Source organism: Falco biarmicus, chromosome 4, assembly GCF_023638135.1.
Source record: "Falco biarmicus isolate bFalBia1 chromosome 4, bFalBia1.pri, whole genome shotgun sequence".
NCBI classification, from domain to species: Eukaryota; Metazoa; Chordata; class Aves; order Falconiformes; family Falconidae; genus Falco; species Falco biarmicus.
The window spans coordinates 40707466-40727999 of record NC_079291.1 but is presented as its reverse complement, the minus strand read 5'-3'; the positions used below and the strand labels follow the sequence as shown (position 1 = coordinate 40727999).

At 38.7% G+C, this 20534-nt stretch overlaps 1 protein-coding gene across 9 annotated transcripts in view; it reads right to left on the bottom strand.

Annotated features, from left to right (window-relative positions):
• The window catches only part of CACNB2 (calcium voltage-gated channel auxiliary subunit beta 2), a 255178-nt gene that overhangs the window by 115523 nt on the left and 119121 nt on the right, over positions 1-20534 (bottom strand). Inside the window, exon 1 of one of the 9 annotated variants that reach the window (XM_056334820.1) lies at positions 9752-10027. The exons of the other annotated variants lie outside the window; for them this stretch is intronic. Coding sequence (XP_056190795.1) covers positions 9752-9802 — 51 coding nt within the window. The 5' untranslated portion in view covers positions 9803-10027. Of the gene's footprint in view, positions 1-9751; positions 10028-20534 lie in introns of those variants that run through there. 9 annotated transcript variants of the gene reach the window in all.

Genomic DNA, 20534 nt, shown 5'->3' with positions numbered 1-20534 from the left:
TATCCATCCCTGGAGATACTCAAAAGCCATATGAAGCCATCCTGGGCAAATGGCTCTAGGTGGCCTTGCTCCAAGCAGGTGACTGGACTACCTCCAGAGGTGCCTTCCTACCTCAACCACTCTGTGAAAACATAACAAATTCCTATTAAAAATATCTGATTCACATTGATATTTTAGTGATTCTATCTCTTCGTTTTAATTTTCAAAGATTAAGCATGACTTTTCAAATTGTCTAGGAGGATAGCATTTAACTCTGGCATTTAAACTCTGACCCATGTCTTTTAAGTATAGGTATGAATTGTCTACACTATAAATAACTTTGTATATCATACTACTTCAGCATAGTGCCTCTGGGAAAACAAACAGAAAAAACTGCTGACATGGTTGTCAAGGTTAATAGACTAAACAGACCTTCCTCCATAAACAAGAACCTTTCAACTTGCATCCAACAGTAACAACATTTTTTCCTCAGGAGCTCTAATGGAAAGCAATTGATTCTCTCTTACTAATTCAGGTTCAAACTGAAATCCAAGTGAAGAGTGTCAACAGCTTGTAACTCTCTTTTGTACAGCTAGCAACAATAATTCTCTCTTGTAAACACAAGTGTTTCATTCTTAAGGGAACTTCAGCAATGCTCCTGTTTTCATTTTCAATTTACCTGTGGCAAAAAACTCTGAAGGACTCGTCCCATTTCACATTTGGGACCAAAAAGCAAGAGCTATTTTGCTTTGATTACCTACCATCCAAACTATCTAATTCCATCCCACAACCAGAAGTAAATAATTTCTTAACAGTATTACTTTATATGGGAAAACGATGATTAGCAAGTAATTTTTCAGTTTTCCTATGAATTTTAGCTCTCCCATTGATTTTCTGACATGGTCAGGATAACGGTGGGCACCACACTTCCACCAGCAAAAACCATGGCTTGCTTACAGCTCCAGGAGTGTGATGGCCCTGAAAGAGCTACAGGAAGGACATGAAGCCCAGGCTGCCTTGCTCCTCTCTACATCAGCACGTTCTGAAGGATGGGTCTTTTCCAGTTCTTCTCATTGCCATTGTTACGCTTGGAATGCAGTATGGTGGCAACCGCAGTGTCTCCGCAAGTTAAGAACAACCAGGAAATAAGACTCAGTGTTCCAGGAAACATTCAAGTATCTTACAAAAATGATAGGACTGTTTCAGCAAGGGAGACTGAAAACAAGTAAACTCAGGAGAGTTAACGGCTTGATCATAGCACCGTGCTGCTCATATACTTTCGTGACAGTAAGTAATTCAGCCTGAGTTTTCCCAGACTCCGACTAAATACCTATCTGTATGTTGCGGGGTGGGAAGGAGGGGGATAGAGGGGCCAGAATATGATTTTTACCTCCTCCTTCACTTCTGTTGAATGGCACCATCCTTTCTTTTTGAAGCACCCTCCAAAAACCAGGAAATTTTGTATCAAATTAGAAGGGTTTTTTTGTTTTAATTTTTGTATCAGCAGAAGTGTTGGGCAGCATCCCAGAACATGGTGCAGATTCCAAACCATCACAATGCTCCATGTTCATCTCCAGCAGACTTTGTATTTCTTTTTTGAATGTATTGGGTTTACATCTAGCCATTAAATCAAGTTAATCTCCCTCAATAAAATTCCATACATCATGTAGGATGTCTGCAATTCTCCTTTACAGCTGGTGTACATCTGGAGGAGGGTTGATAAGTAACATTTTAGTCTATGAGATTTAATTTAGGTATATAATAAACCAATGTTGACTAATTCAAGATGCAATAATGAAACAGCTCCTTAAGATTAATGTCACATCTTAAATCCCAAAACCAAGCTTAAAATGAATGAATAATAAAATCTGAAAGTATGCCCATGGAACTATTGGAATGCTATTTAAATTTTATTTTTAAACACTAAAGCTGCTTATCATTTGCAGATTGTTATTGGTTATTATGGTTACCATTCTCTAACACAATCCAATCTGCCTGCAGTTTTCTATTTCAGGATACAGCAGTGATAACATTACCAGCAGACTGAACTTCTCAACTTGCAAACATACGTACATTAGGGGCACATGCTATCTCCTCCTGCATTGGAAGATAACATGAGTATGTTCTCACAGTGTCACAGAAATAACAAGCTGCCATTCTTCTTGCAGTCAGATGCTAAAATGTTTAACCCAGCTTACAATGTGTGTCAGGAACACAGCAAAGGTTTAAAGCCATTTGTATTATGGACACATAATACAAATACCTCTTGTATTATGGATCCTCTGCATGACTCAGATATTGGAGGGGTGCTATAAATGCTATCAAGGTGGAAGATCTGCCCACAAGTGACTGTTCCCATGCATGGGCAAGATTTTTTATTTTTATTTTTATTTTTTAATGATAAATTAATGCAGAGTCATGGGGAACATTGTCTTGCAGCAGTGAAGCACAGAGAATGGCCATACAGACAGAAAGAACAAGTCAAGTGCTCAACATGCCATTACTGGTCTAAGATGCTCAAATAAGTCACCTGCAACCAAATGTGTAGCCAAACACTTCTGAAACAGCTGTTTGTCAGAACTTTAAGTGGCTGGAAAAAAATTGTCTTCAACAACCACATTTAAATAATACGTTGAAGATTAAAACAGAGATCATGTTCATTTTGCTCTATTTATTAATAGCAAGCAGGGAAAAGCATATGCTTTTGAGCAGAAGAACATCAATTACAGAACCAATCTTCACAGAAAGCACTAAGATCTTGAAGTAAAATATATAAAACTTACACAACTGTGGAAAAACAGCCTGTGATGGCTGTAGTTCCTTAAAAAATACAGCTTTCCACTGAAAAGTTACTAATTTAACTCTATAATGTCACCACTACATGCTGCTACACTGAATGCTACATTAAACAAACACTGGGATTTAATCTCAGTAAAGGGCTTTTAACTCTCACACGCGGCACATGTCTGCTTCTGGGTGCACTGACATGTTTCAAGTGCCACTAGCAGCTGGATGATCTCCAGATGCTGATGTCCCAGAGCTGGTGACTGAGGAGTAACTTTAGCTTGCAGGTACATACAGGAGCTACCTTGAACTACCAGGGATAGTAGCCACCTCTGGCCATGTCCATGTCCTGAAAACAGTTCAGGTGGTCCTCTGAGTACTATTGCTGTGCAACTCCCATACTCAGGACACTGAGGAGTGGTCCAAGCCCCTGGTCCTTTAAAACAGTTTTGGTTTTCAAATTGAGGTAATAATTCATTTACCAAGTACAACTGTTATCTCAAAGTTGCATTTATAAAAGCGCTTGTAAAACTTGAGCTACCCTTTACATCCAAATTCTGTTCTCACTTCAGAAACAAAAGTACATCTGATCAGGAAAGCCTCAACAGCAGGACACAGGAGGCATTTTGGTACACTGGCCTTTGTTTATGCATTTTTGGCACAAGCCATCATTCTACAATTCCATCAATTTCAGTTATTGATTCTCACCAAATATTGTGGTTTCTTTGGCTTCATCACTTCTTCAAACCTCAGTTCCCATTTCTCATTTTTACTATGTTTGAAACCTCTGAAATTTCTGATGTTCACATTTTTGGCAATTCTAAAAGCTTTATTAATTATGTTTAATTTTTGGTGAAGAGTGGCTTATACAATTCAACAAGCTCCGGTGAAATGAGTTCTGGTGAAATGCAAAAGCTGGAAAACTTGACTCTGCAGAAAGGCCGATGTATCGCTTGAGACCCACTTCAGAGCTCAGAATAGGAATCAAACGGAATTTAGGCAGCGCATGCGCTCTTGCAATAGCCTCTCTCACCTAAGAGGATGGGTGTCACCCTGGCACTGAAGAGCCAGATGTGTGACCCTGGCTAATAACTCTCAATGTGCTGCGGTAAAAGCACAGTCAGAAGAACCAATATGTTAGCTCAGCGGCGTCAGTATTTTGCAATGTAATGGATGAAATATGTACAGTAAGTTGTTCCTTACAGAAAACTAATGCAACATTTTACAATGACATTTTCAGAACTGCCCTGATGAGATGCAGCATGAAGGTAAGATACTTATAGTCAGTCTTCCTTGTCCACTCAAATTAACAGAATCTTGTTAGCAGAAAGTAAGAATGTAAATACTTAGGTATTCTCTCTCCTACACTGAAATGACAACATATTTTTCCCCAGTTATATTCTCCTAGATTGGTGTATAAAAGAGATTTTTCAATTACACTTGTCTGTTTGGTATATTTTTTTCCTCTCCCCCTTGCTATAATTCACAATCATGTTGATAAAAAGAATGCTCTCAACAGCCTGGTTTCATAGCGCTGACAATACTGAAAGCTCACGCATTAAACCAAAGAGCACACGTCAGACTGCATTTCTCTGTCAGGTTTGCTTCTCTGTCCAAGATTGCAGGGCTCTGATACTCCAAGAAAGGCACTCCAGCATTTTCTACTCCCAGTTATAGTTTTGAAGGCAAACCTGTTCATATGATTCAGCAGTCACCCCCACTGCCTTTTTCAGGTTCAAATCCATGATACTTAGGTGAGTTGGGTGAGGATTTCTTAAGTCACTGACAAAATCCTCCTAAGTACAAAATATTTACTAGACAACTGATTTACCACAATGAAAAATGTCAATAATGTAAGAATTCTGACCAAATCCATAAGTGTTGATCTTAATATGGTAGTGACCAATAAAAAAGGCAGTATTTCGAATTCCAAAGTACAGGTTATCTTCTGCTAAAAGTCATAAAACTGAAACCTAAGTTGTCTATCATGCTATACATGACATGAACGGAGTAATGGATTTACACTAAACTAGCATCAATGCAGAAAGTTACTTTTAAAATTTAAGAAGGAAATGATTCTCTCAAGCAGTTTAGTTCAGAAATGTTATGCTTCTCCTAAAATGAAAGACTTCCGCCATTACAATGCTAGCTGCTTTAAGTCTATACAAATTCTAATGAAACTGGGAGATCCATGTGAAAGCACAGTAACAGAAGCTGATCACATTTTCTTGGCAGAAAACACTCAGCCAGAAAATATCATGATGTTTTGGGACCTCACTGATTACTTCGAATTTGGCATAAAGTTATCGATGTGCCTAGTTTGAAAATGGCTTTTCTAGCATAAGTTACTGAAACTATTATATAATTAAGCAGTAACCTGTTTCAGATGTACCAAAGTGACCCTGTTTCCAAGACAAACTGGAAATACTGCTGAAAAGTGGTATTTAAAAAGTTCAATCGCTACTTTTTCCAATGCCTCATATATATTCACAATTTACAAGTTTCTAGCGAGGAAGTACTGAAGAGATTACTCTTTCAAATAATACTATGATTTGAAAATACTTGTTTCATTGTTACATTATTAACAGATAAGAAAGATATACATATTTTATTATCATATAATAATAAAGTATATGTGAACGTGACATAAAAGAAACAACTAGAAACTTCCAAATAAAAAGCTGTCACTGAAGAGTGCTTAAACAAATATGGAAAATCACAGAATCACAGAACAGTTTCTGTTGGAAGGGGCCCTTAAAGGCCATCTAGTCCAAACTCCCAATGATTAGGCTCTTAATAAGAGGGAAAAATGTAAAGCCCAAGCATGTCTGAGTCACACAGATTTTCAAAGAAACTCTATCCCGATGAACTGAGCTGCTGAACCGCATACTTACAAGACTGCGGAATTGCACAGAAATGGTAATATGTACTTGACTCAGGACTTTGTCAAATTGAGAAGGCACTGTTACATTACCACTACTGCAACCATGAGCCAGTCTTTCTACTGACATCCCTTGATCACTGTGAGCCTACTCAAAGCGAAATGTAGCTTTTATATCTAGAATTGCTAACAGAGCTTTAAAATGAGGGTGTTTTTCCCCTAATACTAATATTCTACCAATGCCATTAGCTAACAAGCTAATAATTTTTAAGGGGTAAATATTCTAAATCATCAATCTGTCAGTATCTTTTTGGCAGCCTCAAAACATGCAGAAAAAAATAGAAATTCATATCCACTAAAACACTGCAAAATGTTATGCATCATTAATAACGAGCTGAAGAAAAACAAGTTGTTTTGTGAAGAGCAGAAGTAATGAAGCCTGGTTTCCCACACACACCTCCACAATACCTTCAGCTCTCTCTCATTTTCCCTACATACCACATGCTCTATAGTTCCCCTCCCCTCCCTGAACTTCCCTTTCCATGAGCTGCTGGTTGAACAAGAGGCGATATTCGTTTCATCTACTCTGGACTTAAGTTATGCTCATCAGCTGGCTTTTGGATCCCAGTGGAGCCCTGAGAGTGCCTTGACTCTCACACACTGGCATGTGAAGCAAATAGCTTTAACAGCTCTAGCTCCAAGGAAGGTCTTATAGGAGACGTCAGTACTTCTGAGACCTCTGCAAGACTGACTGAAATTGGCCATTGGACTGAAGTTACTGAGAAGCACAACTAACAGATGGAAAGTGGGGTTTCGTAAATCTTGTCTCAGGAAATCAACCTAAAAATCAGAGCTGTTATACAAAGACTGTCCACACACTTTAATACTCAGCAGCTTGTTTAAATATAAGACGATGGCACGAGCAGCAATGTAAACATTTAGTCTGTCAGTCAGTATAGAGAATTTCCAAACTATCTTTTTCACAGAACATTGGTTGCTGTTATTAAACAGTTGCAAGTTTCATATAAACCACAGGCTTTCATGCAGTGTACATGCAGCACAAGTGGTGCATAAAAATTTGCAAAGAAATGCTGTACTTACAACAAAGGACTTTAGGGATTAGTAATTAAAAAAATTGCAGAAAGTCATACGTGCGTATGTAATTAGAAAATCCTTCTTCAAAATTGTAACACCTTCTGTACTTTGGCCCAGAGAAAAAAATATTAAAATAAAGAAGCCCAGTGGTTTCATAGCCTACAAAATGGATATCTGAACGCAATGGACATTTCAAGGCACTTTACCTCCCTCCCTTTTACACCCTTTTAATGCTGCACTTCCACACTATCCATCCTGGAAAGAAAACAGCAGAATTCACCCTTTGAATTTTATGAATTCCTAGGCTTGTTCACTGCAATTTGAAAACTAAATAAAAAAATAGCAGCAGTAATTAGATATTCCACTGATGCTAAAAACATAAATTTAGGAAAATCTAGGTAAACTGGCAAAAGGCAGGATGTCACTTTTCTGCATAGTGGGTGAGGTAAGGACAAAATGACAGCCTTCGGGGAACCATAAAGAATTACTATGCCTGATGTGCTTGCACTTTCTGGCAGTTACCAAAGTTTCCATACTGAAGAATTTGGACACTGCTGGTGTTAAAAACATGTCAGTGGTTATGCAATAAGTATTATTTTATTTCATCCTACTGTAACGTTTTAATTGACTTGAATACTTCAGGGGTCAACTTATTAGAAGGGACACTGTGAAACTTGACATTCAGAAATCAGAAAAAAAAAAAGTACTCATTAAATGGTTATTTAATTTCTGTTCAATTATGTAATTTGTATCCACTTTTAATGCAACATCTGTCATTAAGAAACTATCATCAATAGTCAATTTACTTTATTATACTTGCCAAGAAATATGAAAGAGAAAGTTCTCAAGCTATATCTCTTTTTCAGTCTTCCCAGTCTCCCATTACTTTCCTCTCAGCCATTTAAACAATTCCTCTTTTCAATCAGATAATGTTTGAGGACTCCTGCTGCTATAAACAAGCTAATTTGCAAGCAGAGCTTCCTGTAAAAATGCTTCTGAACAAGAAGTGACTACAGCCAAATTTCATATTAGCAAAGCTAAATGGTCTTCTTCCCCTCATGACACATCCAGAAACCAGGGTAGAAACTGAAAAAAACTGAAAAGAAGGGTCACCAACCATCACTTTGAAAGAAGGCTTGACCAAATGTTCAGAAATCCGTGTACTACACATGGCTGAATCCCTTCAGCCAAATTTTAGTCCCTTCTGCTTGTGTTCAACTTCACCTATCCTGCTTTGTTGCTGCTTCTCAGTTCACAAGGGCTGTACGTCCACAGTGCTGCTCCCTTTGATCTTCTTACCCTATCAAACAGTAACCTCTTCCTCTGTCCACCAGGACCTCTAGACTATGCCAAATAGAGCTTGGACTTACTCATGGTGTGGAAGGATCGAAAAGGTTTGTTTTACTCTATAGCCCAGATAAATCAAACTCGCCCCCTTGATAACAGCATGTGATGATCAGTAGGCAGAAAGATTAAAATGCTGCGCGGAAACATGGACATTATTTGTGCTAAGTTCTAACATCAGGTTAGATCTCTTTAGGAAACATCTCTTTAGGAAAACTATTTTCCAATTGATTTTTTTTGTTTACATCCTTTTCCCACCAAAAAAAAAAGTTATTATCCAATTTTTCTCCATTTATAATTGTATTGGGATTGTCAGAGAACCTCAAAACACATCAGCTCATCAGAAGTCTTAAGAACCACTTAGAAAAGATACATCTTAAAACTTGAAGACTTAAGCTTTTAACTATATTAATTACATAAGAAAAGGCTAAAGCCAGCTGTACCTATGGTTGCACTTGATGATCTTAAGAGTCTTTTCCAACCTAATGATTCTGTGATTCTAGTAGTAGTTGATTTCTGCTGTTCTGAACATCTGTGCTGAAAACAAGTCCAGTAGATTTGCATATGGCAGTCGTATACCTTCCTACGTCACAGCACACTTCCTATGAGACCCACTGTTGCGTTACTCCCCCCACAAAACATATGAGCATGTTCTAATTTGAGTTAGGGAAAGTTGTCTGTAAGAGAAAGACAGAATGATGTTAGCAATAACTACTCAGCTTCCTATGTGGAGATCCCTAAATAATCCAGGGATAGGAATGATCCAAATCTGATTTCCTTCTAGAAGGTGGCTGTGGAGCACCTGTCACTCAAAAGATTGTCCCTGGGTTTTCTCAGAATAACTCCGGAAAGCTACTGTCATACCTATGGTACACTTCTTTCACTGCAACTATGTTCAAATCTCTCATAAAGGTTAGAGAAAGCAGCGAGTTTAAGCCAAACATTTGGCTTAAGTTTATGCCTATGTTACTTTTATTATTTTCATCTCCATCCTTTGTTTTCTACAGTGTAAAAAACAAAACAAAGCACATCCAATTATAACTTTAAAAAAAATATTTTTCATGTATTTATATTCTATTTCACAAATTTCACAGCTGCAGTGGGGTATTTGCTACTCTAAGTCCCTGGCCCCAGGATACACGTACCTGGTCAAATGATGCCAAACCAAAACTCATGAGCATGTTACGTTTGCCAAACCAAAAATAAAAGTGTAACATTTGTGTCTGTAAAGAGAATGTACTTCAAACTACTGCCAGCAGAGAGTCCCATTGCTCTCATATTGAGGAGAAAACAATTAAGCACAATACCCAAAAACGTGGAACAAACAGCAAGCCACTTTGTATCAACTATTTTAATAGGGTTATAGATAGAAGAGCTCTCGGCAACAGCCACCTATGAGTGCTTTCCCTTTCCCTCAACTCCAGTTTTTTGCAGTTTTTCAATGTGACAGTAAGTTAGTATGTTTTAAAAAAGGAAGCTCAAAAGTATAATTTGGACTTCCATGAAAAAGCAGTCACATCTTTCAACAACATTAGAACTTGGCTCACTGAGAGCAAAGTGAAACAGTTTAACGGTAATTACGTTAGCTTGCAAGTCAGCCTGTACATTGTGCTGTAAAATTAAAGGGCTCCCGAGCATCTGGCCTGCAGTCCTTCAATATATGCTTACCCCAGGAGCAATGTGCTTAGTTTGAGGAGACATCAGGCGTCTGTCAAGCATGTCAGACTCACTCCAAGCAGGCCAGCTCTCCCAGCAGCAGCAGCAACGCTTCTTACAAGAGCAAAACCTCCGACGCAAAGCAGTGCACCAGTGAAAACTTCAGCAAATCAGCCTGCATTAACCATTCTGTGAAATACTTGTCCGTCTAAGGCCTGGTGTAAAGTGCCCAGCTTCTGGCTGTATGGAGCAATACTGTTTGCTGGTGATTCCTCTCAGCTGTTGATCTGATTCAGTGCCTATGTTAGGTTACAGCTCAGCAGAGAGGCCGTCACCATCAATTACCGAGGAGGAGTGGGAGGGCTCCGCACTCCCGGTGACGTCAGCTGCTGTAGGAATGAAGCCTGAACACTTGCTGGAGTAACATAACATTTTATTAATCTCAGATGCATGCCTTGCAGCACGCATGGCCTCCTGTTAACATGCAACAACTGGCTATGCATCCAGAAACAAATCATGGAGAAGTATATGAACATGGACACTGCACAATTGATTATTGATGTTTGTGGACACGGGTTTTTTCTTCCCTCCCCATCTCCACCCCTATCCCAAGATACTAGGCACTGGAATTTCAAGTTGGAAATCTCAATTTAGGTTGGAAATCTCCCCTGTAAAAGGAAAATTATGCTTGACGGTAATTAAGGCAGAAGATCTATTATGGCAGAAGATACATTCAAATGAACCTTACTCATGGATCCTCACAAAAACTACGATCCTAAAAAAACCCCTCATTAGACATCAGCATGGCAGTACTTCCATGCATTAGCCCATTCACTGAACCCATCAGGAAAACTCATGTGCATAATATTACTGGCCCTAAACAGATTAAGAATTTGCAAGATTAGGGTCAACTGGCTTAAAATAGGAGCATAGGTTAAATGTAAATAAGAATGAAGGATATATGTCTGCATTAGTCAGAGGCTTCTGGGAGTGTAGTAAAGAGGAGTAAGGAGCAGGCAGCAACAGGCAAGGAACGGTACGAACAGAGGAAGAACTGTGGAGAAGCCACTTTCTGCTTCTGCTACCGCTGAAATGATAGATGATGAGACAGTGACTCCTGAAAGCAGCAACAAGCACAAACATTTTTTTTGGCTCCGGCTGCTCAGTAAGCTAGGTAATCTTCTCCTCTGCTTACATGAAGAGACTGGTCTTTAATAGGCATGCCAAACAAGCAAAGCCCCATAAAGTCAAAACTGGTCCATGAGAGCTGAAAATACTGCCTATTTCCAAACTCCAAACTCTTAACACTGACTTTGTAAGTATACTCTGTAAATTCAACAGTAATTGGAGAGGGAAGGGCAGACCCCACCTAGATGACTCACAGTAAGAATGAAAACATATTTATTTTTTTAAATAATATTTCAGACTGGCTTCCATTAACATTAACTGGTTTCTACACATATTTTCACACAGCCTCTTTTAAGGTGTACCAAGGTCAATATAAAGTTATCCTCTTTCCTCCCCCCATCACTTAAAATGTGATTTCTTATTTATATTAGAAGCATACCATATTGTTAACAATTCTGACTCACTGAAACTAGAAGTGACTTTTGGTTGATACATGATCGGGTGGTTGGGTTTGTTTTTTTCTTTTTGTTGTTGTTTTTTTTTTTGCAAGGGTAGTCTGGGAATGCAGGATTGTTAAAATTTTATCACTGTTTCAGAAACCAGTATTCGTGTTAGGTCCAGTTCAGATGCCAAAATAGAATCAAGTAAGTAGAAACCTTGCATAATTTTTTAATGATAGCCAAATATTTATTTCTCATGAAATAGATATTTCTATTCACCTGACATAGATTCAGCAAAGAAAAATACAAAAAAACAGTGACAACTTCTTGTATAATTTATTTTTACTTCCATAAGGCACTTCTAGGATGCACTATTAAACTGAAAATGTTGGAACAACTACTGTTTTCAGAGGAAGCAAACAGCAAACTTTAGTGAATATGATTTTAGATGGCTGTGAGAAGTATAGCAATTTCTGATGCAATACTGTATTAATAACATGGGGGTTTTTTACAGTACAATTACTGAGCCAGCTTTTTGGCAAAATTATCATCTTTAAAAAGTTTAACACATGCTGTGGGACACAAATACCTTGGGGCAAATCTGAACTACTCTGAAGAATACACAATCCCAGTCCCAGCTGGAATATCACAATTAGGACAGGGCAGCTCTGATTCCAGAGACTTATTTTCTGCCCTTCAGCAGATTTTACAGAATACTGAAACTAAGTTTGCAAGATCAGGCTGTCGTCATGGCAAATTTTGGCACCACAGCATTGAAGCAAAAGAACTTTGTACTAGAAAACAGAGTAACAGGAAGATTTAAACCCCAGAAACAGCAATAGAAAGCTCCCTAAGTCTTCTAGCCATACAACAGAAACAACTTCTTTTTCTTCTTCTTTTTTTTTTAAACATGTCTTGACTAAGACAACAGGAACACAATTAATCCAATGATTACTATTTTCATTCATTCCTTAATCCTGTATAGCACTAATGACGAAGTAACTTGAAAATTAAATCTTCATACTGCATTTTACACAGTGTATCATCAGAAGTCTCAATTAATTTTAAACATAACCTTATGAAATTTTACTATGTTTGGATTATAAATGTCATTAAGCACAGGACAAAACACAGAAGCACCGAGTGACTAAATGCTCAGTAATGTATTAATAGAATCTTGCTTGTGAATGTTTAAGGGGTTTTTTGGCTTCGTCATTTTGTTTAACAAAGCAAGGTATTGGGGACTCTGCCTCTTTCCATCCCAAATTGAAAATGGATGTCTGTCTAAAAGTTCTTGTTGACAAACCAGATAAAAAATGAGCTGTTAGAGATCACAACAGTCAATAACTCAGCAGTAATAAAAGCTTAGACATACGAGTAATTTTTCTCATCACCAAGTTATTGTGCATCAGCTGATCCATATGTGGACACGTGGGCATGCTTACCACATGGTAAATAAATTAAGGCAATTTATTGTAATTCTGCCTCGTTGTGGATTATGTTATCTGGCATTTGCCGATGGATAAAGGTGTGAACAGGTAATGCATGTCAACTTGTAAATCCACGTATCTACATCTTACATATATATGTACGTACACACACACAGAGAATTCTGTTTCTCCTTTTCTTCCCATTTTAAAGGCAGATAATCCATTTGATTTTCTTCAGTTATCTGAGATACCACACTTTGCTTTTATTCAGTCATCAAGTACCTCATCAGTTTTACACAGTTTCTCAAATGATAACTTCATGGTTTTGAGATTCCTCAGCCAACTCTTTAAGTACCCAAGTCTCCCATACAAAGGACTCAGGCTAAGTATGGTCCAAGCTGTTCCCTTTCCCTATTTGAAGGTGAGTATCTATCACTTTGCCATCCAGACAAGTTAGATATGTTACTAGCTCTTCTCCCTTGGTAAAAGCTTCAGAGGAGTTTCCTTTCCCCCTTTGGAAGATCCAGTCTTCCCAAAAGACAACAAGGTATGTAAAACCCTCATTTATTGTATACAACAAGACAGTAGAACACTGTATATGTCTATGCATAGTGTATATATATATGAATTTTGACATCTACAACATTTTTGTTGAGAAGACAGATGATATTTTAATCAAAGTTCACAGAGTCACCAATTCAATAGCAAACAGACCCAAACCCAGATTTCCTAAATCGCTGCAACAGCCTTTCCACAGAAAACATGCAAAATCACGCAAATCCTGTCAGCAGAAGACTGGTCAGTTCCCTAGCACATGCCAAAGTTTATGAAGGTCTCTTAGGCTTATCATTCCCTCCCAGACCTTTACCGAAGGGCCAGTCTGCTTGGTGTTTTGCACACTAACCGAACAGGGCCACTTATGCAGCAGAGTCCCAGGTGAGACGCTGAGTGAGTGGCTGGTTGGTACTTCTAGCAAAAGACAACAACCCAGCTGCTCATCCAGCACAGTGGGAGCTGAGCTGTACGACAGCCGACGGCTTCAGTCTGCCCAGTTTGAGTAATGGACACAAGCAGGGTCTCTGCCCTCCAAGGAACAGTTTCTTCACTACTAGATACAAAGTCAATTTCTTCTTTTTCTCTCTGTGGCCAATGAAAAGTCAACTATTTTCTGTAAGTGGGAGAGGGCTTGAGATCGAAAATTTGCCACAGAATAAAAGAGAAAGTTCTGCAATGCCTAAATATTGCAAAATGAGTTTGAAAGTTTGAAACAGGTGAGTACTCAAACCAGGAGGGTTACTGGTTATGACAAACAGGAAAGATCTTATTTTTTTTAGTAACGGCAAGGTGACTTTGTTAGATACCTACTGGGAGGAAAAGGTTCACAGCTATGTTTTACACTTAAAATGCACAGTAAGAGTGCCTGGCTTACTGAGAACTGCACCTTCACATTCCTCATTTTTTACCAGCTAACTTGAAGAATCTGTCTTGCAAACTGTTGATCCTGCAAGCAATAGCTGGATCTGAGAGCAAACTGTTGCATCTTTGTGGACGCTGATCTTCCTGACTTCAAGTACACACTGCTTGGCCAAAAATCAGTATTATAGAAAATGTGAATTCCACCTGTCTACATACACTCCCACTTTTACACAACACTGCCTTGCTGCAAGATCCACAAAGCAGGATCAGTGTGCAACAGTACTTCAAGGCTAGGTGTTGGTTAGGAAAGTAAGATTCACAGAGCACTTACAGATTATTTTTAATTTCTGCAGAGAAAGAACTTCAGTGCTAGATGAAAATTTAAGTACCCTGATGGCACTGAAAGATGTGTTAGGAAATTTACAGAAATCTGAGTGCAGCACATAAAACATAAACATCAATAAAACAGCTAAACTAACAGTTTAAATAAATAAACACCACTGCTGAGAGTAGAGCTCTTAGTCCTCTCCACTCCTGCCCCCATCCCTGTTAACTTCCAGCATTCCCTTCCCTCCCCTCTGCTGGTCCCAGCACTTGTCAGACCCCTCCAGGAGGGCAGTGACATACGTACCCTGGAAGGAAACTACTTGTTTGGGGTTTTTTCTTTTTTGTCTTTGGTTGGGTTTTTTTCCCTTCCTGCCAGGTCAGTAAGATGAAATAGCTAAAGGGAACAAAAGCAGGGGAGAGGATGCTAGTAGTGGCAGGGCAACATGCCTCCACTACACAACCTTCACTGCAACACATTACAAGATAACCCACCAAGGGCCTAGCTCCCTTTGTGAGTTAAATTTCTATTTTGTAATGCATAGCAGTGACTATGCAATGTAATGCTGTATCATTTTAAAAGCAGAAAAGACATCTGCTTCGGAACAAGCATCTCACACTCAAAACAATAATTAAACACCCACATGCACTTAGTCAAGTAAACAGAAAAAATGACAGCTTTAAGATACATACAGTTGTGCTTAACATTCACATAGAGTCTTTTTCTTATTAAAGATAATTCATGTCACATTTTTCCCTTTCAAAGTACATATTTAACAACAACCACAGTGAATAAGGCACACCCCTCCATCCATACATTTCAATTTTGTACTTATAATAGCTACAGACAATGTTAGCTTACTGCAATCTCCTTCAATGTTAATTCTTCTGAAAATGTTCTTATTGGCCTGATCTGAAGCCCACAAGGCTCTCTTCACTTGGCTTTAGATTAGGCCCTTACATAACTGTAACATCTGGGGCCCATTTCTACTATGCAAGTTCCAACAAACACAGTTGCTGTGTGTAGAACTTCATTCCTATTTAACAGACACCTATATTTTGGAAAAGTGGAACCGATACACAATTCTGTTCAACTGAACATACAAGTTGATACATATTCTCCCAGAAAAGTATGCAACAAATAACGCAATTTTGTATGACATACACCCTTAATGTATTCCGGTGTGGGGTTTTTTAACTTCTGTGCTTTCCAAATTCATGTCCATCCCTGCCCAGGGGATAAAAACTGCAGCAAACCATTACTGCCACAGCTGGAACTACTGAAAGGGAGAAGATCCCCGTTTGGTACTCTTCTCCTACATTATTTACATTCAAAGTATACAAAGTATTACATATACTTTGTAAATTCTAGATTAATCTGTGATCTTACTCAGGAGACAGCAAAGCAATCTAACACTAAAGTGCAAAAGACACAAAGTACCATTGTACACTGCACCCATGTGAAGCAATTGTCAATTTGTGAGTGAAATGTGTATTTGTTTATGTGCAACACCACACTGAAGTTTGGGATTTCTATCTGTTAGCAAAAACTCCCCATACAATAGCCCATCGGGCTATATGTAATGAAAAAGTCTGATAAACTGTTATAATTTATTTTCTTCTTAAGCATAATTTTCCTCCGGTGAAGAGTAATTACAATTTCTTGTTAAATTGGTGGGGTTTTTTCCCACTACCAAGAATAAAAACATCACACAAGGATATCTATATCCATCCTTGTATACTGTACAAACAATAAAATATTAACAGGACTATCACTAAATCCTTGCGAAGAATTCAGTATTACTACTACAGAAAAAGCCTTGCTGAGATAAATAGATGAGCCAGAAATACTACCCAGTAAGGTGCACTGGTTTACAGGGAATCAGAGAACGGTCTACAGATTATAGCGTCTAAGATTATATCAAAACCAAGTCAGTACAACAGTTCATTAAAGGACTAAAAATAAGTTATGTTAAAATTATTTTCCCAACTTCTATCAATGCAATAAGAGTGGATTATTGACACTCTCATCTATAGTATTTCATGTTCCCTGTTGGAACATTACCACAGAATACTACAGCCTACAAATACCTGACCTTATTTTTCTGTACCGATAGAAGTTACAGTTTATTAGGCCAGTAATACAGAATTTTCAGTGATCCTTCACAAACAACAGCAGAATCACTACCTATCAACCTAAAAGGCACTGGACTTGTCAATTCACAGTTCAACGCTATTTCTCTGGATTAGGAAAGCAATTATTTGCCGATTAAGACATGTAAATAGGCTCAAGAAAACAATGTAACATAGCAAAAAATACTGAATTACTATTTTTATTAATAACAAACACTGTATTTTTTTTTTCTTACAAGCAGGGAAAGAATAATAAAAAACATAGTCATACCAAGGTTAAACTACAATGTATTACACACAGAGTCTACTTTGATAGAAGATTAGCAAACCCACAAAATAAAGCAATTAAGTATTTGGTCAACTTTAACTGAATTCCCTTGTGCTCACCTACATATTTTGATTTCCAGAGAGCTCCTATATTTTTCAGCACACTGAAGTTTTTACTGGGCTGCTACCTTCTATATATTTTTCCTTCTCTTTTTTTCCCCTGAGTGTTTGGGCCCCAGGCCTCCTCTATTGCTCTGAAGACTGTAGTATTAACTTGTTCTTTGAATTTTCTGAGAAGCTCATCCCTAGCATTTTCTATAGCTTCAAAAACATTTTATCTTCACAACAAGCAGCACAGTAAGATGAAGGGGGCTTTTTTCTCACTTTACAGGAGACTTAAAGCAGGCAGAACACAGGCAGAAGGGGCCACTAGTTCTGAAGGCCATGGTATCTCCTCAGCATTTAAAATGGGAGCATGTGATCTTTTTGTGGCCAGCGGCATCAAAATTTGGTGTGTAAGAGAAAGCTTCCTGCTCCCAGTACCAGTGCCTTACTTCCGAGTAGCTGGCAACAGCAAGAGATCCTCTTGTAAGGCCACCTGTCTTTGGAAGACATGCAGAATATTTCTCATGCTCTCACAAGACAACTAAAAAAAAGAAAACTTTCTTAAAATTGAAGGAAGATGCTAATTAGTGGGTAGAGCAGAATTCAAATGTACATAAAACCCTTAAAGCAGAAGCATCCCTCCTGTTGCATTTTGATCTCAAAGATCAGTCCTCAAGAAAGAACTTGAGCCATCACAACCATCTGCCACATCAGCTCAGAAACGTGTTTCTGTTGAGTAAATGACATGTGCAGCAAATGACAGAACTGGGCCCAAAAGTGAGCGGACACAACACATTCTTGGAATACAAATCCATTGAGAGCCAGTGAATGCACATCAAATAAACTTTAGATATAATACTGCTGTCACAGTCCTTTTGCCAGATCTTGTGGAGAATGAAATATCTTGTGGAAGGCTATCATGACACACCTGCTTTGTGCTTATATTTCTCTCTATTTCTGCTACTGGCTACTATTGGGAACAGCTAGATAAATCTTTCCTCAAACTTGGTACAGCATGTTTTATGTCAAGCGCTAAATTAACAGAGGCAGGGAAGAAAGAGGGAAGAGAAGGAGATACACGCTGAGTTCTTCAACTTCCGAAGTTAGCTTAAAGGCTGATAGGAAACGTTAACTCCCAGGAAGCTTTGTGGTGCTAAGCTGCCCGTGAGGCTTCATGGCTGAGAGATTCCTCTGCAAAATCTTCCAGGGAAGGAGGTTGGTGTTAAATATGCTTAAAGTTTCCTTTTCATTCCTTTTATGTTCTTTTTTAACTCTGATTCTCTTTTTGTGATCAAGGACTTCGCTTTCCCTCTGGTAAAATTAAAAGCAACCTCCTGTTGTGTTAAAGCAAAAATTCTCCAGAAGCATCCCACCCAAATGTGGGGCACTAAGTACAAGCAGTCCTTTTAGATGACTACATGGAACGCACAAAGAACTGTTGTGCTTTTCCATTAAACTACACAGGTCAGCATGGATGTTAGTACTGTCAAGTACCAGGTTACGGGAAGGAGTTTTCCCTAGAGCATTACACAGTGCTTTCGACCATGAACTAGGCAGCAGAGGGACAGCCCATGACAGCAGGAACTGCCCAGAAGGTTACATTATCTCTGCAAATAGAGACTTCAGCTGATAGTGTTATTTTCCTTCCTAATATAATTCAGTCCATTTCTTTCCCATGATTACTTCCTTAATATTCTCAAAGAGCTAAGGACATGATATACCCTGCTTTTAAACCTGATTTTGCCCATAACCAGAAGCTACAGTAGACACTTTGCTTCCTATTTAACTTTGCTGTATAGCCAATGTCAGTATTTTGCTTGAAAAGTTTAGTTTTCAACACAATATATTTGTGAAAGTACTGTTTTTCAAAAGCAGAATAAGGAGAGCAATTTAACCAAAAGAATTTTTAATATTTTTTAAGACGGTGCAACACCACTGACTGAATTTCTGATCAGCTGTACAGTAAAAAAAAAAAAAAAAATTACTCTGCAAAACATCCATTGCTCTGTGAATTATCAAGTACAACAAGACTTACAAATGATTGCTAAAATGAAATCTTGGCCATGAAAATGCCCATCTTTCATGCAAGGGTAGAAACAGAAACTGTTTTTCAGTAAACATGGAGTTACCCAAAACAGCTGGAGGAAGATCAGGACTTTTCCTCCTGGCTCATTTGGCTCCTGGTCTACTCCTAGTAATTAGCAGAGCAATCACTTCAGGGCCCCGGAAGATACATTGGTGAACGCTAACAGCACTAGTACTCCAGCTCCCCTTACTGGGGTCTAATGCATCAAACATGCCTGGACCATTCTCCTGAACTGAAGCCAACCAGCTTGGAGTTGCCCAAGTCCATAGTACTAAACTAACTCTCTTCCCCTTCAAAAAGAGGATGGCTGAATCCAAACCACCGTGCAGGAATACTACCTGGCCTGTGCTGTCTCACGAGCGATGCCAAAGAGCTGCCTGGAAGACTGCAAATTAGTCCTGGCCAAATGCACAACAGGGACTGTTCTGACAATTCTAGAGCTGCGCTCCTGTGCCAGGAAACCTCTGATGCTCCTCAGCTCCCACGTACAGAAACAGCCTTAGCTGTTTCAGCTTCATTAACTCCTACAGGGAAAGCCAGGCCCCATTTATGGACACAAATGTACATTTAAAATGCACTCAGGTGATTGTTTCACCATCGTTTCTAAGCCAACTCAAGTATTTCCACTTTATATCCTCACCTGCTCATCTAGAGCTTTCTTTCAACCTGGCACTATATGGCATCAACCCCGACAGACGCCACAGTGCTAAGCCTCTCCAGGGTCCTTCCAGAGATGCCCCTTCATCCCTGCCTGATGGGACAGCCAGACTTTTCCCCTGGCAGGCAGGGCCAGCCCACCAGCTGCCTGCACAGTATATAGAGCATCCCACGTGGCCCTTACAGGCTTTGAGACTTTCCATCAAATTTGAGCACCAATAATATCAGCTTATTTGTGTTCTGAACGTTCTTACTTCTTCAGTTTAATTCAGTTAATTATTTCCATAAAGCTTTGATAAAGCATGTAAAAGGAGATTTAGAAAACAAAACTGTGTTGGATGCAATGCTGTCATTTAAATGCCTGGTTAGTTTAAGGAAGTTGATGTTTGTTTAAGGCCTTGGTAACATAAACATCTGCCACACTTCCAGGCATTTTACACGCAGATTTAGGATTGCTGATGGCATCCATTAAGAAAAATACATATTTATCTTCCTGCAACTGGAGTTATTCCTATAAACCTCTTTAAGATGAATTTTCACTGATACTGACCCACCTCAACCACTGCTTCCCTTCTCATCACCTTTCCACACCAAATTTCATTACCTTTTAGACACAGCAAATATTCAGATCAGTATAACGTAATACAAATTAAAGCACATGTTCACTTTGGATCACTTAGAGATAATTTCAAACTTAACAGCTCCCCAAGACTGTGCTTCCTCCTGTGCAGCTGCAGAGAGAACAGGTTTGGGTGGGTTTGTTTTATTTTGTTTTTATTTCTGGCTGATAGAAGATTTCAGTGGTGCAG